At 40.7% G+C, this 25884-nt stretch overlaps 1 protein-coding gene across 1 annotated transcript in view; it reads left to right on the forward strand.

The window, feature by feature from the left end:
- Positions 1-25480, forward strand: part of cadm4.S (cell adhesion molecule 4 S homeolog) — a 221629-nt gene extending 196149 nt beyond the window's left edge. Inside the window, exons 4-9 of the mRNA XM_041571658.1 lie at positions 482-616; positions 3435-3596; positions 10038-10128; positions 22885-23057; positions 23435-23563; positions 25176-25480. Coding sequence (XP_041427592.1) covers positions 482-616; positions 3435-3596; positions 10038-10128; positions 22885-23057; positions 23435-23563; positions 25176-25285 — 800 coding nt within the window. The 3' untranslated portion in view covers positions 25286-25480. The remainder of the gene's footprint in view (positions 1-481; positions 617-3434; positions 3597-10037; positions 10129-22884; positions 23058-23434; positions 23564-25175) is intronic.
- The last annotated feature ends 404 nt before the right edge of the window (positions 25481-25884 follow it).

Consider the following 25884-nt stretch of genomic DNA (forward strand, 5'->3'; position numbering starts at 1 on the left):
GTGAAGAACTTTGACTTGTGCAATGGCATCAAGAAGGGGTCTCAAACCAAACTCTAATCCCAGCACCAAGCAGTCAGAAGGCTCTTGGGAGGTGCAAGTAGTTGTAATTTGACTACAAAAGGAGTAGTTGTTCTCTGTAGGAGAAGGCCTCTCCTATACAGAACAACCTTTTTGCTCACTGATCTCAATCAGCAGTCAGTCATCTCCACAACTACTAGTCAACTACTCATCAGCAAGTGGTAATAAATGACTACTCTGCATACAACGCTTTCTAACCACACACACCAACATCCTTACTCATTAGGGAACTAGAACTTAACCAACTGGGCTAAGATCATGTAGCTACTAATTCCTACCATTGCGACAGAGCAGGCAACCTACAAAGCCATGGCAGTATTCTGCACTAAACTACTTACCCTGAGTAGCACATTCTTTGACTTCCCTTGTCCCACCCTGTATAACTTGTCTCTGTCTTTCACAGTTCCCCCAGATAATCCTTTAGTGGAGGTAAAAGAACAGGCTGTGGAGGGAGGAGAGATTGAGCTCACTTGCATCTCCCCTCGAACAAAACCGGCAGCCACACTACGCTGGTACCGAGACCGCAAGGAACTGAAAGGTGAGACCAACTACTTCATAATAGGTTCTTCTAAAGCAGGACAACAGTAGCAACCTTTTTTTTACCTGTGAGCCACATTCAAATGTAAAAAGAGTTGGGGAGCAACACAAGCATGAAAAAGTCCCTTGGGATGGCAAATAAGGGCTGTGATTGGCTATTTGATAGCCCCTATGTGAACTGGCAGCCTACAAAAAGCTCTACTTGGCACTATACTTAGTTTTTATGCAATTAAAACTTTCTTTCGAGCTTGGAATTCAAAAATCAGCACCTGCTTTGAGGACCCTGAGAGCAACATCATGGGGTTGGAGAGCAACATGTTACTCACGAGCTGCTGGGTGGGGATCGCTGAAAGTAATACACTGTTTGAGTGTCTGTTTCTTATATAAGGCAACTGGGCCTAGTTCTGTTAGACTTACTGATCCTTGTTTATTACTAGGGTAAGGAATTTGCGTGATAGAGGGTTGTTTGGTAATGAGCAAGCTCTTAGAATAAGTTATTCCCATGATGAAGTAATGTACAAGCTCTGAGGACAAGTTGTTAGCCAATGAGCAAGCTCTAAAGATACGTTTTTTGTAGCTTTCTGCAGTAATGAACATGTTTAAGTTATTCACATAATAGAAAGTTGGATGATAATGAGCTACTAGAGTAATGATAAATCTCTAAAGTAATGAAAAGCCAGTGGAGGGTCATTCATTCATCTGAGTCCTGTACTGGGTTCTCCAGTAACGTGTAAGCTTTGAGATCATGAGAAGGGGTAACCATTCATGTAACAAGAATTCTATCATAATGAGCAAGCTCGGAAAGTAATTCATTCCAATCGCGCATTCTATACTAATGATCCAGCTTTGAGGGTAAATGTTTCCTCTAATAAGGCTTCTATAGTGAGACACAGCACTGAGATGAAATAATTTCTACAATAAAGAACAGCCTGTAGGGGTAAATGAGTCCTATAATAAGGAACAGGCGGTGGGGGTAAGTCATTCCTGTACCAGGGGGCTGTATGCTAATGAGCAAGCTCTGAAGGTACGTCGTTCCTGTAGCAAGGAGCTCCCTTCAGGGTACAGTAGGAGTGCGCCGAAGTTGAGCAGAGAAACAGGAAGGCCTGTTCAGATGATGAGCATTTGTTCTGGGACTCATCGTGGCTGCAGGGTGATTGAAACTGCAGAGAGATGAAAATAAAAAGATACAGAATTACAGAAGAAGATGGCAGTGATGTGTAGGGAGCACATATAAATAGGGAGATATAGACACAGTCTGTGACACTCAGATAGATGGAAGAGATAATTAAGGGCGATAAAGGAGACACCACCACTTCCGTCTACAGTTGGGATGTCAAACCTACTGTCCTACAGCTGGCTCACAACTTCTACTTCCATCATTCTCAGTCAGTCGGGTTGTCCATCTGAAACACAAACATCTTGAGAACCTTCCATACATGGGAACTTGCGGTACTTAGGAGAGGAAGGATGTACGTGAATGTGTTATATCGTTAGCAAGAAGGCAGATACATGGGAACGTGTAGAGGTAAAGGTGGCTGGAGGTCCAAAGGTTGGTCATTGCTGTGGGAGGTTGCAGCAAGAAGGCAGCTGTCTATAAGTCACACAGAATCATACGGTGCTACTCAGAGATGAGGAAGGCTGGAGGGCAGCTACCTATTAGACACATAGGAAAATGTAGTGCTACCCAGGGATAACGGTGGCAGGAGGTTCAGATGTGGTTATTAATGTGTTAGATTGTTAGCTAGAAGGCAGCTATCAGCCTATCAGATATATAGGTGTGTGGTTCAGCACACTGGTATGGGACACTGGAGGGTTGCGGGTGTGAGGCTGTTAGCAGAGAGGGGGCTGCAATTTAGCATTAGTAATATATAAATCAAAAGGAGGACCACACTCTCCAATATATAAAATAAAAACATATATTAATCATGATACATAGCCAAAAGAAATCCCAACGCGTTTCGACCCATAGGGGTCTTCATCAGGGAATACACAATTTAAACAAGGCAGGCACTTGCACCTACTCCTGATATTTTGGGTGTGAGCCATCTAAGCCTACATAAAGCCAGCATGAGCAGTATAGCATAGGTTTAAGGCTATTTCTTCTCGCTCCAGCCGGTAAAGAGTTGCCATTTCTCTTTCTCTTGGCATTCTGGTGTTTGGAACAGGAATGTCACCCAGTAGGGGGTAAGATCTTGGCGCAGGCCAAATACGTGGGCTTGCTTGTGTCTCCTAAATGAATGAGTTTATGGGCAGAGAAATGCAGGGAGAGTCTGAAATCCCAGCCTCCTTGGAGCGCTTTCCAACAGGAGTGATACCAGGATTAGAAAAGGACAATTTGTTTCCTGCCCATCTGCCGCCAACAGAAATAGCCCATGGTCGCCAGTTTTGGTCATTCTGCTGTTTTGCCCTGATTTCTACAATGTGCTTTATCTTCAGAGACACATATCCCTGCCTGCTCGCACATTGTGCCCTTTATTCTGTGTGTGGGCAGGTTCAGGCAAACGCTGACTACCCAGGGTCGGAATTCTAAGCTCTCAGATGCACAATGCAGGTGTCTATGTTGCTCGGATACTGGTTGACATACCAGCCAATGAGAATATAGCCAACAAAAAGCAGCTATATTGTTTGTTATTGAACTACAACTCCCAGAATCCTCTGCCACACAACCACACAGCTGGATATATTTATCCACAACTGCTATAAGATACATCTAGCTGATAGCTGGGGATGCTGGGAACTGTAGTTCATTAGAATCTGATAAGCCACCCTACAACTGCGTTATTCTTCTTACATCAAGAATTTCCTCCCACTCTTTGCAGGATTCACCAGCAAGCAGGAGAACATAAAGACCTTCAGCATCACCAACAGCATCCGCTTCAAAGTAGACCGGAAGGATGATCGGGATATAGTTACCTGCGAGGCGTCACACCCAGCTTTAAAGGGGCAGAAGAAACAGACTCAGTATGAACTGGACGTGCAGTGTGAGTATTAGGCAGGACAACCCCAATTTGTCCATTTTATTGCCCACTGGGCATGATATACGGGGGGGGGTTGGATATGAAATAATAATAGTGTATAAACTGTATCTATGTCTTTATTGCCTTTCTGGCAAAATAACAGCAGTTCTGACTTGCTTTATGGCAGGGATTTACATCATTAACAACAGCTCCTGCCCCATTGGTGCTTCTATTGTAATGCTATTTCAATAGAATATATAGAATAATAGAATATATATATCGCTATCAGACAAATATATATATCTATATACACACACACACACACACACATGCTCTCTCTCACTCTATGGTTGAATCCAATTAACCAGCCTGCATGCATTTCTATGGTGTGGGAGTAAATGAAAGTAGCTGGAGGAAACTATCACGGGCACAGGGAGATCACACAGGGGGTTATTAATTAAAGTCCAAATATTAAAAACTCAAAAAAATCGAGTGGAGAAACTAAACTTGAATTTTTCGAGATTTATTAAACCCCTAGGATGGAAAAAGTCTGAATCTTAAAATCCGCCGTCTGAGACCTGCTGAGGTTGGATATAAGTCAATGGCAGAGGTCCCTATCCTATTTGGAAGTCTCTGTGGTCTGTGCTGGAATTAGCCTGAAAATCAAACTATTTTTGGGTGGTTATATGGTGATTGCTTATTCTCAGGGGGACAGAATTTTGGTTGGTTATATGGTGATTGCTATACTCAGGGGGACAGAATTTTTGGGTAGCCATATGGTGATTGCTTATAGTCCGGGGGACAGAATTTTGGGTGGTTATATGGTGATCACTTATACTCAGGGGACAGAATTTTTGGGTAGCCATATGGTGATTGCTTATAGTCCGGGGGACAGAATTTTGGGTGGTTATATGGTGATCGCTTATACTCAGGGGACAGAATTTTTGGGTGTTTTATGGTGATCGCTTATACTCAGAGGAACAAAATTTTTGGGTAGCTATATGGTGATCGCTTATTCTCAGGGGAACAGAATTTTGGTTGGTTATATGGTGATTGTTATACTCAGGGGGACAGAATTTTTGGGTGGCTATATGTGATGGCTTATACTCAGGGGAACAGAATTTTGGTTGGTTATATGGTGATTGCTATACTCGGGGACAGAATTTTTGGGTGCCTATATGTGATCGCTTATACTTAGGGGGACAGAATTTTTGGTAGCTATGGTGATAGCTTATTCTAAGGGGAACAGAATTTTGGTTGGTTATATGGTGATTGCTTATACTCAGGGGACAGAATTTTGGTTGGTTTTATGGTGATTGCTTATACTCAGGGGACGGAATTTTGGTTGGTTTTATGGTGATTGCTTAAACTCAGGGGGACAGAATTGGGTCTGGAACTCGTAAACCTGCAGCTCAAGCCAGCCAAGAATTCTGGGAATTGTGCTCAGCTGCAGCTGCGAAACCGCAGGTCGCCTTATCCTATGAAACGTCTAATAGATCTGCATTTACAGCGAGTTTCTTCCGTAGGTGTGTGACAATTAAGATGTAAAGCTGGCAGATTGCACTCACAAAGAGAGCAGCCATTTAAATCAGTGGGCCTTTTAGCACCGAGTATTGATAGGCGCCCTGGTAATTTGTGTACCGTGTGTCATATTCACAGGTGTGTGATTATCCAGCGCTTAACCAGCAGCCTCTGTACTCGACTGATCTAGTTTAAAGGCACATAACCCTCCTAAATACTCACCGGGGCTCATTTATAAACTTCGGGCAGCGCAGAATGATTCGCTCAGTGAATATATTTGCCCTGCGCGTGATTATATTTATAAAGCTGGATGAGAGGAGTGTATTTCATGTGCAAATAGAATGTGCAGAAAGAGCTTTCTTTGAAAAAAAACCCCCACAAATTGCGAATATTTATGCGCATACTTATGCCACGGCTTTGGCGGTGGAGGTAATATTTTCAAAACAGTTTTACACATTGCGAATTCAAATTGCAATGGTATTTTACAACAACCATTTGCGAAAATTAGTTGACAGTGCAAATTAGCAAAAAACGCAAAAAATCCTTCTTACATAACTTGCATGACAAAGATGGCTGTGAGGCTTCTACTTTGGGCTCACACCACCCAGTTGCAACAGCCCCGCCAGGAGGGGAGACATGGGGAGCCAGGCCCCATTAGTTGGATCCTCAGCACCAGGAGGCTAAAGGAGACAGTTCGCTCACAGACTGAATCAGCCCATGTAGTAGATCAGGCCTGGGCCCCTAGAGATCCTTCATTCTGAACCCAAAATGCCCTTTATTGCTTGTGTCACTTTTGAGCATCAGTGATTTGAAATAAAAGTATCACAGAACACAACATGGCACAGTAGCATTTCAGTAAAATCAAAATATTGATTAAGTGCCTGAATAGTTTTGCAAGGCACTGTATATAAGTAGGACTGCCCAATCTAATGCTGGAAGATGTCCTCCAACTACACCAGTTGCTCTACCACTTTTCCCTACTCTCCATCTTGTCCTATGTCATTATCTTGCCTTCCTGCTTCCACCTCGCTCTTCTGTTGTCATCATAGCCATCATATCCTACTCTCCCCAGTTCCCTCTTCTGTCATCATTTTGCTTTACTGCTGCTGTCTTTCCAGACTGTCTCCGTCTTGCCCTTCTGTTACCATTTTGCCGTCCAGTTACCATTTTGCTCCACTTTATCACCCTGTCCCCATATTTTCACCATCTCCTGTGATTATAATGCTTTATTGTCACAATCATGCTCTACAGTCACCAACTTGTCCTACTGCCTCCAGCTTGTCCTGCTCCTTCGTCTACTGTATTTCCCTGTTGTTGCCATTCTCCCCTTCCTTCACCATTTTTTCTAACCCTTGCCATATGCAAATTACTATCATCATGTTATCCTTCTGCCTCCATCTTTCTCTATTCTCTCTATCTTGCCACCTTGACAGTCTCTTTCTTCCATGTCCTACTATCTTGTTCTGCTTCTTTGTCTACTGTATTATCTGGAACCTTTTCATTCTATCACCATCTCTTGAAGTCTTCACTTACTGTCATCATCTTACCCTACTTTGCTCCTACCATTTTGCTCTACTATTTACACCTTGTCCTGCTGTCTCCATCTTGCCCTGTTCCTTCATCTACTGTATTATCTTGCCCTATCATTGCAACCTTTCCATTCTATCATCGTCTCTTGCCATGTTGACCTTCTGTCATCATCTTAGCCTACTGTAGCCATCTTTCCTTTATCATGACATCTGTACAGCAGGGCTTCACTTGATTATTCTTTCCTGTGCCAGAACAAAGGTAACTACATTTGCCAAAATGTAAATAAACCTACTGGAGTAACTACATTTTACAAAGGTACTCTAGTGTACACGAGCTCTATATTTAGTACTTGACTATGCAGGCGTTAAGTACAGGGTTCCCTCGCTCCTGATTTTAAATTATGTGCAAGCTGCAAAGCACCACTTGTACATCCAACTGGCAAAGATAAAAGTGCTCCATGGATAAAACCTAAAATGTAAAATTCTGCACCCCTAGGACTCTACACTTGTGCCTGTACCAGTCGTAAATGAGCCCTTTGATCTTAAACATCCCCTCTCTCTCTCTCTCTCTCTCTCTCTCTCTCTCTCTCTCTCTCTCTCTCTCTCTCTCTCTCCGCCACATCTGTTTAGAGCCAGGCTCCCCCTGGTGGCTTGGGATAGTATCAGACACTTTTGTTCTACTGCAGCCGTGTATAAAGACCAATAGAAAGTGTGTTGCTCAGAGCCTTATGATAAGCTCTTGATGCTGAATTGTGTTGTTATGGTGCTGTTATTCTCTTTACATTGTTCTCTGGCAAGCGCGGCTTAAACAGCAATGAACAGATCCAAAGAAAACAACAGGGGACGTGCAATCTGTTGCAATATGGGCCGTCTCTCTTTCAGCATCCACTAAGCATTTAATCCTCAGATAAATTGCTATTTTCAAATTATGTATTTCATGGAGCTTGTCCAGCAGTGCTCTAACACATGCCTCTAATTATAATCCAATTAGTCAATTAGCTGGGTATTTAATTAGCCAGAGGGGAAATCCCGTAACTGTTTCCCTAGTCGCCTGGTCTCATGTCTCAGGAAGTAACCCAGGAATGGAGAGACGTGGAACTTAGACACTTGTAGAGCTGCCATTTCACCCTTTCAGAATAGGTACGTATAAAAGAAAAGAGTGATAGAGTCAATGGTTGAGGCAAATACATTCAGCAAAACAACAAGCGTGTTGGAGACAGGAGAGGTTGAAGGTGAAGTTTCACCAACAGGATGTAAACGTGAATATCCCTTTCCAGCCATGTTTCCTATAATAAAGCAGGTTTCACCTGGGGGATAATAACCCCATACTATTTCTGCTTGGTGGGACACAGGACTACCTTATGGCTTGGTCTTGATTCTTGCACAGAGGCCTACCTCCACCCCAAATCCTCTGGCACCTTCACCTTCTTCTGTTAGTCTAGAAATATTCTACATGTTCCCTTTCCTTTTATTCACTAAAGAGCCAGGGCCTGGAAAATTACCCTTGGGCTAGTGGGGAATACAGGAATGGGACCTGTTATCCAGCATGTTCAGGACCTAGGGTTTTCAAGGTAAGGGATCTTCCTGTAATTTGGATCTCCATACCTTATGTCTACTTACCGTATAAGCCGTTCCGAGTATAAGCCGAGGTACCTAATTTTAACTCCAAAAACTGGGAAAGCTTATTGACTCGAGTATAAGCCTAGGGTGAGAAATGCAGCAGCTTCTGGTAAGTTTCAATCAAAAAATTGAGGGTTTCTGTTCCCATTGGAGGTGCCGGCGTCTCATTTTTGGATGCCGGCGACCATTCTTGGACGCCAGCGAATATTCTTGGAGACTATTCTTGGACAACTGGTGACTATTCTTGGACGCCGGCGACTATTCTTAGGCGTAGGCGCCGGCGACTATTTTTGCGCTTGACCCGAGTATAAGCCGAGGTAGAGCTTTTCAGCATATTTTGGGGGCTGAAAAACTCGGCTTATACTCGAGTATATACAGTAAATAATATTTATACATGAATTAAACCTAATAGGATTGTTTTGCATCCAATAAGTATTATTTCTATCTTAGTTAGGATTAAAGGATAAGTAAACCTTTAAAGCAAGTGAATGTAAAATTGACGAGGGTGTTATTTTTAAGCACTTTTGTAATTTACATTCATTATTTAGTTGTACTGTTAATATGAATGAATTTTGTTACAACAGCGCCACCTGCTGGTCAGTTTCCCACCAGTCTGACCAGCAAGTAGTCAAGGAAGTTGTCAGGAGAAAGAAAGAGGCTGCTCTGATGTTCTTCTGTACATAAAAGATTTGAGAAATGTTTCTATTTTCTTCCTAAGCAGAAGAACATCAGAGCAGCCTCTTTCTTTTTCCTGACAACTTCCTTGACTACTTGTTGGTCAGACTGGTGGGAAACTGACCAGCAGGTGGCGCTGTTGGAATAAAATTCATTCATATTAACAGTACACAAAGGCTTTAATATCTTGGAATAAAAAAAGATAAGAAAAAAATTAATGTAAATGAGAAAAGTGTTTAGAATAGCACCCTCGTCAGTTCTGTGCTATTATTGCAGAGAAAAAGAAAATTATTTTTTAAAACATTTAATTATTTGACTAGAATGGAAGATGCCTTTCCTGTAATTTGGAGCTTTCTGGATAACAGGTTTTCTGATAATGGATCCCATACGTGTACCTCCATCCTATGGGACATAGGTTACTGACCAGGGACTTCCTGAGCAGTAGGGGAAATTTAACCCTAAGGGTCCCCTAGACCTACTTTCCCTATTATATGAACCACTTAAAGGGGAACTAACAGAAATATGAATTTAACCCCAGAATGCATCAGTCTGTTTCACAAACACTCTTTAATATTTGTATCTTCAGACTGTAGTATATACAGTATATATATATATATATATATATATATATATATATATATATATATGTCAAATGAAATTCCCCTTTAAGTGGGACATTTCCCAGGAATTCACCCATAAGGTAGGTACCAGCTGGCTTGGTCAATACTTCCCAGAAACCTTCAGCCATTTGTCTAATGCACAAGGACAGAGAGCAGTCTAATCACAGGGAAATATTGACCGGGGAACCACAAATCTCTTTTCCAGGAGCAATAAAGTATTGTCTTGTCCATACTGATTAATCGGGAATGATTTAGTGGAGGGGATTATTTCCCACCCCTCCCAGGGTCTATATTAGGATGTTATAGAATGAGTTGGACTTGGTTTGCTCAACTCGAATTTGTTCAGGTTGGACAATCTTTTTCCAAGGGCAGAGGGATCATCATCATCAATTATTGATATAGTTCCAGCACATTATACAAGAATTGTACCCCTGTTATACCTAATGGTCTCCATATTGCTTCTCTCTCTTCTGCAACTGACAACCATTCCCCGGCTGCAGTTTCCCCCACGGCCAACATTCAGCCTTCCCAAAGCCTTGTGAGAGATGGAGACGAGCTGAACCTGAAATGCGAGGTCACAGGGAATCCAAGGTGAGTATGATGTCATGTTTTTGGTTCTACTGTCCTTGTTGTTTAGTATGGACTTCAGAGTCATTCTAATATCTAATGATGCAGCTTGTGTCAAATGTTAAAAAAAAATGGACCCCACAGTCAGTGCTATGGGTGGGGGACCAGCCTGGAAGATTTGGGGAGAAGATTTGGAGTCTGTTCCGGCTTCTCATGTTTCCAACCTTCTGATTTAATTGGCGGAGAATCAATGTACAAGTATGAGACCTGTTATCCAGAATGCTCCAGACATGGGGCTTTCCGGATAAAGGATCTTGCCGTAATATGGATCTTCATACCATAAATCTACTAGAAAACATTAAATAAACCCAATAGGCTGATTTTGCTTCCAAAAAGGATTAATTATATCTTAGTTGGGATCAAGTACAAGTTACTGTTTTATTATTACACAGAAAAAGGAAATCATTTGTTAATATTTGGATTATGTGGATAAAATGGAGTCTATGGGAGATGGCATTTCCGTATTTTGGATATTTCTGAATAACGGGTTTCTGGATAACAGGTCCCATACCTGTAGCTATTTTGTGGCATGTAATGACAATTTTTTTTATCCTTTATATATATTTTTCTCCAGTACATGCTGAGTTGTATCCATATTTTTCGGAGGAGGGGGGCTTTTATTTTTGGGTTTGGAGATTAAGGAACAATACGATTTTATTCCTTAGAAATTGTCCTCGCAGCTTCTCTGCATCCTCCGCACGGAGACATAAAGCCCACAGACGTTCTGGTGACGTTCAGGCAGAACATAAAATGTCTTTTAATACGACCTGCACACACCATATATCTCCAGCTGCCGCAGCCACATAGATGGAGCAGACACAGGCTCTCGGCAATGGCCAAACTGCCACACCGCATCCTAATCAGGACAGCACTTTAGAGAAGCCCTAAACTGAGCTACAAGCACTTTAATGCCAATATTTCAACTCCACATCCCACCTCACCATTGAGAAAGAGAAAAATATATCCCCTTGGAATACATTCCATCAGCAGGGCCAGTAAATCCTCTACTAGATCTCATATCTGCCCTTCTGAGCTTGCATATTCCTACATGCTGACATAGGCAGGTGTATAACAGCTGTGCATACAGAATAGTGAAGTGTAGACAAAATTCTTGCTACAGAAATAAAATAATCTGCAAAAAGGTTAAGAAGATTGACGGTAAAACTTACTATATGAGGTCTTGGGGGCAGTTTCAAGTCAAGTTATCTTTCTGCCGGAGCCTATAGCTCTATGGTACTAAGTTAGGGCTGGAATTGTCCTCTAAATTAAATTGGCACCTTGGAGAAATGGGGGTTGGTCATGGGTTGACCAGTCCTGATATATTGATTAAAGATATCATTATACAATTTAACTTCACTATTTGTATTGATTGACTGTGGTTTGGCCAAATATGAAATGACAGGGCAAGATACCAACCTATACTGATAATTGAAGATGTAAGGAAGTAGGAACAGGCAGTCTAGCTGCTTGTGTTGGAACCCTACATATTTCAAAGATACCAGCCTGAAACCAAGCATTCGGAGAATTCCTATAGAAATAGCCCAAACTGTATCCAAACAACTAACCCTAAAAAAGGACAAAACCAACTTGTAGTCAGGGATTGCATTCTGGATTAAACCAACATATAGCCAATAAGAGCATTAAAATGTTCAAGGTGCTTGATCAGCTTGTTGCTATGCAGAGCATTAGGATTTTCATAGGGACTGACCAACCTGTCCATGGGACTTCATCTGTCCCTAGCCAGTTAGACTAGAAGGTAATAATAAAAGTTGGAACGTTTGCAATGGGTCTTGTAACCCCTAGCGACCAACCAGCAAATGACACTTATTGTTCATCTGTTGGAAAGCGAACATCTGATTGGCTGCTATGAGCTAATAGACCTGATGCATATTTTGTGTCATTACCCGCTAGCCCCCAGCTCCATCAAGAATATGTAAGTGGCTCTATAGTAAACTAACCTTAAAGTTCCAACTAGTTTGGCCACAGAAGCAGCTCAGATATAGCAGTTGCTTTCAAATTGTGGGTCTGGAGCAGCGCCAGAGGCCCAGTAAGTAGAAAGGCCATTTGCTGTCCTTGTTTCACCTGAAAGCCCAACTTGAAGGTCGGATAGGGTGAGATTTGGAGTCAATTTATATTTCCATGATATTCTATGGTTGAATGACACTTATATTTTCCTCTATCTGTACTTATTCCATGAGCTAAGAGGACCTAATACTGGACCTTCAAGTGAGGCCCTGGCCAACAACTGGACTTTCAAGTGGTGCCTCAACTAAGAGAGTGATGGGTAACCATATATTACTACAGCCCTCTCCTTGCACTGGCAGTCTTTACATGCCAAGAGCTAGTCCAATGTATACTAGAGATCCCCAGATTATTTATGCCTTTTGTATCTCTCTCTCACTGCTTTCTTTGCTTATGCACAAATGAAATGCTTTGTAGTGATTTATTTATAATGATGCAGAGAATTTGCAGCTAGACCCTGATAACTGTGACAAATCAGAGATGATACAGCGCTTAAAGGTTTAACTGACTTTAACCCACAGCCATTATCAAGTCTCTACCATAGACATGTATAAAAACGATGCTGAGGGAATTCTACATTTCTCTCTCTCCATAAGCAAGAATTACCAGCACCCACCATTAATAAGGGATCCCTGTGCAATATACCAAATACACTGCCCAGTTTTGCACATTGCATGTTGCATATGTGTCTCTTATTATAGGGGGTTGATAAGAGTGGCTTTGGCTGGTGGTTCCCAAAGTATGGGGCTATCCTTCCTCAAGGGTAAAACTGCAGTTGAGGGGGCTAATCCTGATGACCATTTAGGCAGAGATTTGGGGTTGACTGCCCTTTTTCTCTCTCCCAGATGCACATGGGAGTCCAGCTGAAGGCCAAGGTCAGATTTGGATTATCAGTTATGTGTTATCATTCTGTAGATGGGTTAGAAAATGACTGCACTTAAAGCCACTTGAATCTTCAATTTATTAGAATCTGATGACCATCTCCTAGATATTATATGGCACTATAACTGAAAAAGCGTGAAACCCACCAATGTAGGCTTCGGCAGTCTCCTGTAGCAGTGCCTCCTATAGAAGTTGTCTCTTGAATGTACAAATTCAGTTATCCCATGTGAGGCAATCAATTGGAATGATGGGTAAGTGAGTGTGACCTGTAGGAAGTAGTTTATTTAAAAAGCTCCTCGTCCAAGCCCTTTATCAGTGAAGATCTGAAGATGCCTCCGGTAGCTCCCAATTTTCTTCTGACGATTCTAAGCATATGCATAGGACAGTGATCCCCAACCAATATGTTTCTCACCAACCCCTTGGATGTTGCTCAAAGTGGCCTCAATGTAAGTGCTTATTTCTTGGTTGCATGAAAACCAACTGCTAAACAGAGCCTCCTGTAGGCTGACAATCCACATAGGGTCTACCAGTCGTCACCCATAATTGGCTCCCCTAGGAATGTCTACAGTTGGCTGTGGCTCATTGGTAAAAAAAGGTTGGGCATCCCTTCCATAGGACATGACCCAAGGGCAAATTCTGTCTTTGCCCAAAACCCAGCTCTGATTTTTTCAACCAATCATTTTACTTCCTGCTGAGATACAGCATCAATCAGAAGTGATTCAGAGCAGGAACTGGACTCATCATTATGGAAAAGAGCCCTATGGGGCACTAGAAGGAATTATTAGGCAGAATTGACAGTACTCTCACAATAGGATTTATCAGACTCGTCTTACTTCATATTTCGGCATGCCAAGTCTGATGTGGAATGTCTTTTGCTTAGCGCTCTTTGTGCGCAGAGAATGCTAGAAAGTGCTGGGCCTCTTTTTGTGCCGACAAAGGAGAGAAAAGCCTTTTAGTTTATAATCAGTCAATTCTCTCGGCCCTAATTCTCCCCAGCTGTTTCCTTGGGCTGGCAGTGTCTGCACTTCCCTGGGTCAGCACAATTCCCATACACATCTCCTGCTCACAACAATAGATCCTTATTGCAGCTGGGCCCGACTGTCTCATCTCCTTGTGCTCGAGTTTTGCTCTGCTTGATGTTAGAACACTCATTCTACCTTTAAAGAAAGGCATGTAATTGCTTTAAAGGTTTTTGCAGAAAACAGCACCTGCTTTAAAAAAAAAAAAAAAAAGTGCCAATGCATTTAATTCCTCTTTAAAGTTTAAATGATAAGTAAACCTTTAAAATAAATGAATGTAAAATTAATGAGAGTTCTAGTCTAAGCAATTTTGTAATTTACATTCATTATTTATTCTTTTTTCATTCCAAGATATTAAGGGATACATGGACTGTTAATATAAATGAATTTTGTTACAATAGCGCCACCTGCTGGTCCGTTTTCCACCAGTCTGACCACCAAGTAGTCAAGGAAGTTGTCAGGAGAAAGAAAGAGGCTGCTCTGATGTTCTGCTGCTTAGGAAAACAATTAGAAACATTTCTCAAATCTTTTCTAAGCAGTAAAACATCAGAGCAGCCTCTTTCTTTCTCCTGACAACTTCCTTGACTACTTGTTGGTCAGACTGGTGGGAAACTGACCAGCAGGTGGCGCTGTTGTAACAAAATTCATTTATATTAACAGTACATGTTTCTGTTAATATCTTGAAATGAAAAAAGAATAAATAATGAATGTAAATTACAAAAGTGCTTAGACTAGCACTCTCATCAATTTTACATTCATTTATTTTAAAGGTTTACTTATCCTTTAAAGTGATGCACTTACTGCCATTTTATTTTAAACAAGTGGGGTCATTGCGCTTCTAAACCCTGTTTTGCCCTTTTTTATACAGGTATAGTAGCTGTAAATTGGAAACATGTTATCCAGAAAGCTCTGAATTATGGAAAGGCCGCCTCCCATAGACTCCATTTTATCCAAATAATCCACGTTTTTTTAAAATTATTACCCTTTTCTCTGTAATAATAAAACAGTAGCTTGTACTTGATCCCAACTAAGATATAATTAATCCTTATTGGAAGCAAAACCAGCCTATTGGTGTTATTTAATATTTACATGATTTTTTAGTAGACATTAGGTATGAAAATCAAAATTGCAGAAAGATCCATTATCCAGAAAACCTGAGCATTCTGGATAACAGGTCCCTTACCTGTATTAAAAAAACATTTTTTTTAAAAAAAAAACAGCTTCTTTCCACTTTTACAGGTTATTATCTTTTGGTGCCAAATACGTACCTTTTTCAGGTTCCAAATTTAGTGTTTTGTGCATTGCCTTTGCACTGAAGTTTTGGGTGCTGCAAGACTCCAACAGATAGATACATCATTACTAAAGCCAGAGAAGACCTTGCACCTCTCCTAGACCAAAAAGAGTGCAGCTATGGGCTACAGTATGGCACCCGAAGATTAACTGAGAAGGAGTAGAAAGAAGGTGACGTCTAAAAACAGCACATGGCAGGGGTTTTCATCCATTCTGACATTATTTAGATATAGGCTTGGTATATTTTTAAAGGGACTCCAGCAAAGTAAAGAGAACGGTTTAATTGATATTTTTCACCTTATTTTCCCAGACTGATAGCAGAAACAAAACTAGATGAACAGGGATTTTCCAGGCTGAACACAATAATTCCGGTATAAGTCATTTGTCATGCCCAAATCCCAAACTGCCTGACTGAGTGCTTTAAGGCAAGGGGGAAAAAATGGTTGGGTTGAGGCAGCGCTCTAATAAAACAACGTTGGGTTGAGGAAAGTCACAACAACTATTTGTAGAACAGATTTATAATACACGGAAGAGACAGCTGTGAAATTCCGACATTATCGGACAGAACACAGGGAAAGCTCTTGCCTCTTTCACTGCCTTCACCAAATCAATTGACAATAAAAGGGGGAAACCATTGAAATAGTTCCCTTAATCTATCAATATTTAGGACTTCATCCATCTTATTGCAAGGTACTGTGATTGTACAGCCCCTTAATTGTATTCACCATGGCCCCTATCGCTAGTTAATTGGTTTCAAGGTTTATTGTTTCGGTAGACATATTTCTGCTACTTGGAACATTTATAGATTTAGTCAGGCTGTGGATATTGCTTTTCTTTCTCATGTATAAACTATTAAATGGTATAGGGGTGCAAGAGCTCTAAGGGGAGCAAAAAGTCCTCACCCACATGCCGCTATGGGTGGTGGAAGGCAAGGGATAAAGTGCACAAACGTGGTCCATTTTTTGCACTTTGCACCCTGCCTTCTACATTCCTTATGCACTAAAAATACAGAAATTTGAATGCAATATATGTATTGCCCCGTGTATTACCTCCATATTTGGGGGCATTTGTGCTGAATTAAACAAAGAGACAGATGCATTGGTGCTGAGTGCAAGTATACAGAAATGCAAGAAGAGTGTTAAGTTCTTTTAATGAATGGTGTTAGTATATGCAACAATTGTGTTCATCTGATACCCAGAACCAGGGCCTCATTGTTATGCGTCTGTATAAATTATCAGGAGAATTTACATTATCCACTGATAGAAGCATTTATTGGCAACAGGTCCCTGATCAATAACGGTTCAGCATGAGTTCTTCTCCGATTAATCTCTCATATAGTGACACATAAGACTTTATTATCAGGTGGCAGTGACAATAGAGAAGAGAGAGAGCAGCTTGGGGATTCATGTGACCCCCAGTGTCAAGTGGCCTTTAAAGATGCCGTGCAACTTCATAATTACATTGACAGACTTTTGCTTTATGTTTCCTTCAATGTTATCAGTAGCTTCAGCCTCCCACTGGCAATTAGTCACCCATAAATCCACCTCAACGGGAAAGGAAAGAAAGGGAAGGTGCAAATATCCCGAGACAGAGCTTTTATTCAGGGATAACAGAGTCCGCTTTGGGTCAGTCTCCTAAGCACAGAATTTAGTTTGCCTTTACCAGATGTATTTTCACCATACTTATCAAAAGATGGCAGTGCATCTGACCCAAAATAATCTTGTCATTATCTGAAATGTAGGGGTTTCATTGTTGTACAATAAATTAGCCATTGAGAAGTTTTTCTAGGTTAAAGGGGCTTTACATATATGTTTTATAGCAATGATCCCCAAACAGTGGTTCGTGAGTAACATATTGCTCTGATTGCACTTGATAAAGGGCTCCACCTGAAACATGTAGTGTGCCTGCACTGCTGAATAAAACACATTGCAGTTTAAAATTACTGTCTGGAGCTGTATTGATTCTACAATTTTCCTTGAATTAACATATTGCTCTCCAACTATTGGAAGTTGCTCCCATTGGCCTCAAAGCAGGTGCTTATTTTTGAATTCCAGGCTTGAAGACAAGCTTTAGCTGCACAAAAACCATGTGTACTGCCAAGCAACTATATTGCAACTCAATAAAGGGGCTACCAATGGCTAATGACATTCCATACTGTGCACCCTAGGAACTTCTTGCATGATTAGGTTGCTCTCCAACTTATTTTTAAATGTGGCTCATGGGTAGAAAAGGTTGGCGAACCCTGTTCTACAGCATTACTAGCTCTAGGATCTGCACGTACAGGTTGAGAACAACCAGTTCATTACTTGCCAGGTGATCCTATTTAGGAGCAAAGTGCAATTTTGAGTGCAAATATTGCATTTATTGTGTTACAATAAGGCACATTGGAGGCAGTTGCAGGGTGTTACTTCTCATTGAAATGATGTGTATGCACTATTCTTTAAGGGCAAATGCACTGTAGCAATTTATAAAAGCTGCTGTGGGAACTGTGGAGGAGGTGGTAGCTTCAGGGTTCCCTTGTGCCCACTGTGGACATCACTACAGGACATCAAGTGGCACCAAGTACAATGATTTGGAAGTACATTGAATTCCCTTTTGACACAAGGACCTTACATTAATTAATTGCCTTCAGGCATGTCCCTGCTTAAAGGGATACTGTCCTGGGGAAAAAAAAATTTTTCAAAATGAATCAGTTAATAGTGCTGCTCCAGCAGAATTCTGCACTGAAATCCATTTCTCTAAAGAGCAAACAGATGTTTTTTTATATTCAATTTTAAAATCTGACATCGGGCTAGACATATTGTCAATTTCCCAGCTGCCCCCAGTCATGTGACTTGTGCTCTGATAAACGTCAATCACTCTTTACTGCTGTACTGCAAGTTGGAGTGATATCACCACTCCCTCTCCCCCCCCCAGCAGACAAACAAAAGAACAATGGGAAGGTAACCAGATAACAGCTCCCTAACACAAGATAACAGCTGCCTGGTAGATCTAAGAACAACACTCAATAGTAAAAACCCATGTCTCACTGAGACACATTCAGTTACATTGAGAAGGAAAAACAGCAGCCTGCCAGAAAGCATTTCTCTCCTAAAGTGCAGGCACAAGTCACATGACCAGGGGCAGCTGGGAAATTGACAAAATGTCTAGCCCCGTGTCAGATTTCAAAATTGAATATAAAAAATTTGCTCTTTTGAGAAATGGATTTCAGTGCAGAATTCTGCTGGAACAGCACTATTAACTGATTCATTTTGAAAAAAAAAATTTCTCATGACAGTATCCCTTTAAGCCCAAAACTCTTTTATTTTGCATGAACTGGTTTTAGCCAGAATGCTTCAGTTTTTAATTCTGGAATATTGAGAGGTTTGGTCGATAAGTGACTTTATCTGCATCTGTGTATTTCTAAAGGAGGCAATACACGGGCAGATTATTGGTCCTTTAGACCAATTCAGCATTTTATCTGCCCATGTGAGGGGGCTTCCGACTGGTCCCCCCGATCAGGCCAAAAATCGGGCAGATATTGATTGGGCAAGTTTGATTTTTTCTTTGATCTAGAACCACATTGGCTAGTTAATGCAGTCCTGCGACCCATCTGCACCCATACGTATCATTGTAATCTGATTGTTCGGCCCCAATGCCAAACGTTCAAATTAACCCGATATCACCCTGCTGTAAGTGTGCATATAGGGTTAAGATCTACTCGTTTGGTGAAGTCGCCAAATGAGCGGAGCTAATAGTATATGGCCACCTTGAACCATCTCATTGCCACTAACTCCTCATATTGCATACTGCTGCACTGTGTACTAATACTTAGACATTAGGGGGGTTATTTATCAAAGCCCACTTTTTTTCTGGTTGGACTTTTAAAGGTGAAAAAAACAATTTTTTCATTAAAAAAAATCCAATTTTGTTTTTTAAACTTGGAAGGTGTTAAAAGTCAGAATAAAAAAGTTCTCCAACTCAGACCTGTCAAGTATATGTAGAAGTAAATGGCAGATGTCCCGTTGATATACTGACCTGCGCTGGGGTTCGTTCAATAATCCAAAGATTTTGTGGTTTTTGGGCATCAAATCAGAAAAAGTCGCAGTTTTCAGCAACAAATCTGAAAAATGTTATTGATGTTATCTGAAAAATATTATTGCGTTTTTTCCAAGAAATTTTCAGAAAAAATTATTGATAAATAGAATGCAGATTTGGTCGGAGTCGTTTTTAGAAAATAGTGAGAACTTTTCGGATTTTGATAAATAACCCCCTAATAGTATAACTACAGTGTTCTCCTCCCTCCTCCCTCCATTGCTGTTATTCCCAGGAACATCCAACACTAGAAGGCTAAACTATACCTGTTGGCCATCCCTGGATTCTTGAAGTTGAAGGGGGGAAAGGGGGGAATTCACAAGTGGAGACAAAATAGAGACAAAAATGTTGCATTTCCCACCAAATTCACAAACCTCTATCTCCACTTTTGTGAATTTGTCTTTTAAACAGACAGTTTTCAGATTTTGTCTTTTGCACGACATTTTAAAGGGATCCTGTCATCGGAAATCAAAACCCAGGCAGCTGTTATCTTATGTTAGGGAGCTGCTATCTGGTTACCTTCCCATTGTTCTTTTGTTAGGCTGCTGGGGGGGGAAAGGGAGGGGGTGATATCACTCCAACTTGCAGTACAGCAGTAAAGAGTGACTGAAGTTTATCAGAGCACAAGTCACATGACCAGGGGCAGCTGGGAAATTGACAAAATGTCTAGCCCCATGTCAGATTTCAAAATGAAATATAAAAAAATCTGTTTGCTCTTTTGAGAAATGGATTTCAGTGCAGAAATCTGCTGGATCCACACTATTAACTGATTCATTTTGGGGAAAAAAATGTTCCCATGACAGTATCCCTTTAAAGACATTTTTACTGAATTTGTGTTTAGCTCTTACTACACCTGTCAGTCAGCCATCAAATTTATTTTACATAGAAAAATGATACATAATTTTTTTCAGGATAACTTGGGGTTTCTAAATCTGCCTACATGTTTGTGTAATTCCAATTCTGTAACAAGATATAAGGGTTCTAAATACAATAAATGCTATTTTGCATAATATAGGGATTTGTAGAAGAAATATGTTTTATTCTCTTAGGTCAAGTGTCTGGGAGACTTTTCATTTAGATAATATATGAACTCAAATTGCTAATATTGCCTCATTCATTAAGCTAAAACTAGTAAATAATAAAATAAATAAATAAAATAATAATAAAGTATGAGTTAAAAACTTTTTACTAGTGATGGGCGAATTTATTCGCCAGGCGCGAATTCGCGGCGAATTTGCGCGATTCGCCGCCAGCGAATAAATTCGCGAAACTCCCGCGAAAATTCGCGGAAAAAATTCGGCGTCAAAAACGGGCGCCGGCGTCGGAAAAACGGACGTCGGCGTCAAAAACGAGACGCCGGCGCCGTTTCGCGAATTTTTCGCCGTTTCACGAATTTCGCGCGAAATTCGCGAATTTTTCGGCGAAGCGAAACGGCGCAAATTCGCCCATCACTACTTTTTACATATAAAATTGTATAAAATACACTTTTTTGTTTAATCAGTGTTTTACTTGTTTTGTTAATGAGGCTTTTACACCTATAGGGTTAGACAGAAACTTGTGCCCTGACTATAAAATGCTAATCCCAATTAATATGCTAATAATTACCCAATGGGGACCAAAAAGAAGTGTGAAATGAAGATTGACACCAGTTTTCCACCACTTTTACTCCAAAAATGGGCTCTCTACACTTTTGTGAATTCCCCCCAAAGAGTGCTGTCTTATACAGTATGTGAGAATGGGGCCTTGTTAATTGTGTATTAAGTGCTTTCAACCAATATGTGTAACCGGCTTTGAATTGGGAATGGATGGAACCTGATCTGTAGCCAATCAGAGCATTCGATTTTGCAGATTTTTAAAGTGTACCCAGCTGAGGATAAGGACAAAAAAATAGAGATAAGGAATAGTGATGTGGCAGAAATACCATGAATAACTGCAAGAGCGCATGAAAAATATGTACAGTATATAATATACATCATTGACCTTCCTGTTTTGTTACAGAGTTGTTATTTCTTTGCCGGAGTGGAGACTAGCGCTAGGCTACTTTATTAAGCCGTAGAACTGGGACATATTAGAATTCATTACATCTTGATCTAAAGAATGATTTGTACATTTACACCTCGTTTAGTGTTTGTAAAGAGCTGCAGGATTTGTATAAATGGAAATCCTTTAGTTTCTTAGATTAGAGGTACTGTTGTACCTGAGCCACCCATGGACCTCCAGCTTCTGAGAACCGCAAGTCCCAGTATTAAAAGCAGATTAAAAGTGATTTAGAACGGGCAAGTCCTTATGTTGTGATTGCTCAAGATACTTGCTCCCATGACCTCTTCAAAGAAGACATTCCAGAGCTCCATGGATCTAGATTCTACATACATTATCTCTGATTCTTCCCTCTTCAAATGCATTCGGTAATTTATGATCTCTATCATGTCACGTGTCGTCATTCTTTCCTCCAATTTACACATAATAAGGTCCTTCATTATTTTCTGATAACACTCATCATGCAAGCCTTGCACCATCTCAGTAGCCCTTAAATTGCCTATTAATTATTAAGTGGAAATCTTGCCGCGAAAACCTGAAATGCAGCATTCCAGACAGAATCTAATGCAGAGATTGTATCCTTCCTGCTGTTAATACCCACCCCTGTGCCACCGAGTAGCCTGCTGTCCTGACTTGCTTTGCTTCTGTTATTGTTGGACATAATTAGAAAAAGAGACACGTTATTTCTCACATCATTCACAGCTATATTCAGTAAGGGTGCAGCAGTAAGCCCTGAGGTGCCCCACAATAGATAAAGCCAACTTGGCACTACTCCTGTTGTTGCTTTCTAATTCTTGTTATTTTACTTTCATGACTGTGTCAATGATATTCCATAGTTCAGTCACTGGTAACTAGACAACTCAGTACCTGGACCTAAAGAAAACAGATCATTTCTTTAACGTGGGTGGGAAATGCAGATCATTGGCCAATCCATTGGCACACCAGTTAGGCAAAAAAGTACCAAAGCTGGTTATTTCAAAGACCTTCTTACGTAACATGGTCAGCATGAGGAGTTGTGATGGGCAGAGAATTCTGAAGGCAGGTTCAGGCTCAAAAATGTAGCCTCGGGGAGGTGGTGGATGAAGCTTAATGTGTGATGAGATCTTAGAGAGTTAGGCTAAGTTTAGGGTAAAAAAAAGGAAGAGAACTTTGAGGACAGGATAGTGTCAAGTGGAAATGTCCAAAACTACCTACTAATGGAAAGCTAATGGAAAGCTCATACTTGCTGTAGTTATAATCAGCCATGAATTCAGTATATTGTTGTGCCTTAAAAATGTGCTCAAGGAGACTCTGATTCAAACGTCGTTGCAGATATTGGACTAGCTTATCCAAAATGGACTTCATTACCTGATCATGTGTAGTAAACAAAGGTCATCCAATTATATATTTCTTTCAGGCCGACTGAAATTATTTGGACACGTCTTAACGACTCATTATCGGAACGAGCACAAATCCAGGGTGATCTTCTGAGTTTCCCTTCACTCAGCCTGCAGGACAATGGAACCTACAGCTGCCAGGTCTCTAACAAGCATGGGCGTTCCTCTGATCAATATGTACTGGTGGTGTATGGTGAGTACAAGAAGGAGAGTTGGAAATCAGCCATAGGTGTGGTGGGGGCACTGGGGGGAACTCATTACTGATCAACTTCAAAGTCCCAGCTTATTATTGACATACTGTATAACAAAGGAGTAAGACTCTGCCACTTTCTGGCAGCTCAGTTGACCAGTGTGATGACAATAATCTATCAAAAATATGAATGGAAAAGTGAGCCTTAACACAAAGGAATATAAACATATATTTGAGAAGTTGCCAAGCTGGTGGCTTTATAGTTGTTTCAAAACTACCTTTTTATGGGAGGTTGCTGGAGGCTGCAATTCTGAAACCCCAATTGAAGAGAGGTGGGAAAAGGTCCATATTGTCCAACATGTCCAATTTGTCTCCTGCAGACCCTGGAGCAATAATTGAGGCACAGACTCAAGTTCCATATGCTGTGATTGGAGGGATCTTGGCACTTCTCGTCTTCCTTGTAATCTGCATCCTAATCGTCATGGTCTGGTGTTCTGTCCGACAGAAAGGTAAGGAATGGTTGCTGACCAGAAACATAAGAGTAGAAGGTAGAGTGAAACATCACATTAAGCTAAAGAAACCATCTGGCAGCCTACCAGTAGTTAGCAATTTGTATTGATTTCTGTTTTAATCTTCTAAAGTTGTATGATGTTAAGACAAAGCAGACCACCCTAGTCAGTTTAGTTCAACAGCCCACTCCATAATTATAATATAGTCTGCTTTAGGTGTATACTGTGCATCCCAAGTGAGAAACAAAATCTTATTGTTTTCTCTATGTAAAGGAAATATTTACCACTGGAACTGCTCATGCTCAGAAGAAAATGGTTGTAAATTTGAAAGATATGCTGAATATGAAAAGAAACACAGATTAGCTGGCACTGAGACACCAAACTGAAAGGATTAGTTCCTTCTTTTCCTTCTTTCTTAGAGGCAAGTTTTGGTTGTATAAAAACCAGGTGTACTGCCAAACAGAGCCTCAATGTAGGTTGACAATCCACATAGCACTTAATTGGCACCCCAAGAATATTTTTCTTGCTAGTGTTGCTCCCCAACTCCTTTTACTTCTGAATGTTGCTCACGGGTTCAAAAGGTTGGGGATCTCTGCTCTACACTCAAAAAAAAACCTACTAGGACAACCTCATTCCCGAAAATCTTTGACATCATATACTGATCTGTTCCATTAGCCAGCAAGATAGGGCAGCAATACAGAAATGCTTTTAAGTTCTCTTCTTTTTGTGTAAATGCCAAACTATAAAGTTAAAGAAGTAAAATTTAATATGTCTTAAAGTGTGCTACTTTTCCCATTTCCTAAGAAATGCTTCTCATTATTTAATTACCCATTAGTGTACTGGTCCAATTCTTGAATCCGATTTATATTCAGGTTTTGATGCCAAGCCCCAAACCATCAGTCAAGTAGAGTGGAATACCATAGAGACATACAAAAACAGCCTTATATATATTTGGTCTGAAATGCGTAAGGCTGATTTTTGTATGTCTCTGTGGTATTCCACTTAACTTGACTGATGGTTTGGAGCTTGGCATGTATGTACTGGTGAGATTCTACTTTTTATAAATAATGGGGGGGGTTTGTGTTAATGTGACTACATTGAACCTGCTTATTCACTAAGTTCAAAAAACCGAATGTAGACTAAAGTGATTGATGCTCTTAATGTGTGGTCATCATGGTTTAAATCCCCTAAATCATAGATTCAAGTAGAAGACCAGACTATAGTCCACTAAAGGCAGCTTACAAGGGTAGGGGTGAAAAAAAGAAGCCTTTAACTCAAGCATTGGATATGACTAGAACATTCTGATGGCAGCTTATAGTAAGGAGGTAAGGAGGCCATGGGCTGTAATACAACAGCTCACAAAAAACGGGGTATAAACCCTTTAAATTACCAGTGGAATGGACTTGAACACTCTGGTGAAACCATACAGGGTTTGGGAAAGGGAAAATAAAGGTTTACACAAGGCTGAATGTGCACTAGGTCTAGTTACCCATAGCAACCTATCCGGTGATCCACCAATGCTACCTGCTGGTTGGATGCTATGGGTTACTCACTGCCTCTGTTATTGCATCCAGTATGAGAAAGCTTCTTTTCTATTCTTCATTCTATTCAGGTTCGTACCTGACACATGAAGCAAGTGGATTGGATGAACACGGGGAAGCTCGAGAGGCATTTATAAATGGCGGCGAGAACCACAAGAGAAAGGAGGAGTTTTTTATTTAAAAAAAAAAGACACACAAGAAAAAAAATGTCCCAACACAGTATTAATAACCTGAATTTTTTTTTATTTTATCTTACCTTTGCAGGGTGGGGATTTGGGGAGGTTACAAAAGAGGAAAGTCTAGAGAACGGTTAGATAACAAAAGCATAACACCTCCGATGCCTTGGGGCTGAGTGGCGAATGAACTTTTGCTGAAGGTGATGAAGAGACTATGGAGTTTTGTGGGATAGTAAGGGGTACGGTCGGGCGGTTGGGGTGGGAGGCAGGGTTTATAAAGGGTTGCGTCACCTCTTTCAGTAAAAAGACGGTGAAATATCCCATCATTTAATGGTACGAACAAACAAATAAGAGCAAAACAATATGTAGAAAGATCAACTAACACAGAAGGGGGCACAGTTTTTCTTTTTAATCTTTTGGTAATGGATCTTCAAGTGGAATATAAAAGTCTTCAAAGCTGCACATGGGGTGGAACAGTAAGATGTGGTAGGAAAGATGCAGGAACCTGTCATTTCTCTTCTAAATTAGAAAGCCAGTTTGATAAATCTTACTATACATATCCTGAGGCCAACAGAATCAGGCTTGGCACCTTTTGTCTGTGGCT

Source organism: Xenopus laevis, chromosome 7S (assembly GCF_017654675.1).
Source record: "Xenopus laevis strain J_2021 chromosome 7S, Xenopus_laevis_v10.1, whole genome shotgun sequence".
In the NCBI taxonomy this organism is placed as follows: Eukaryota; Metazoa; Chordata; class Amphibia; order Anura; family Pipidae; genus Xenopus; species Xenopus laevis.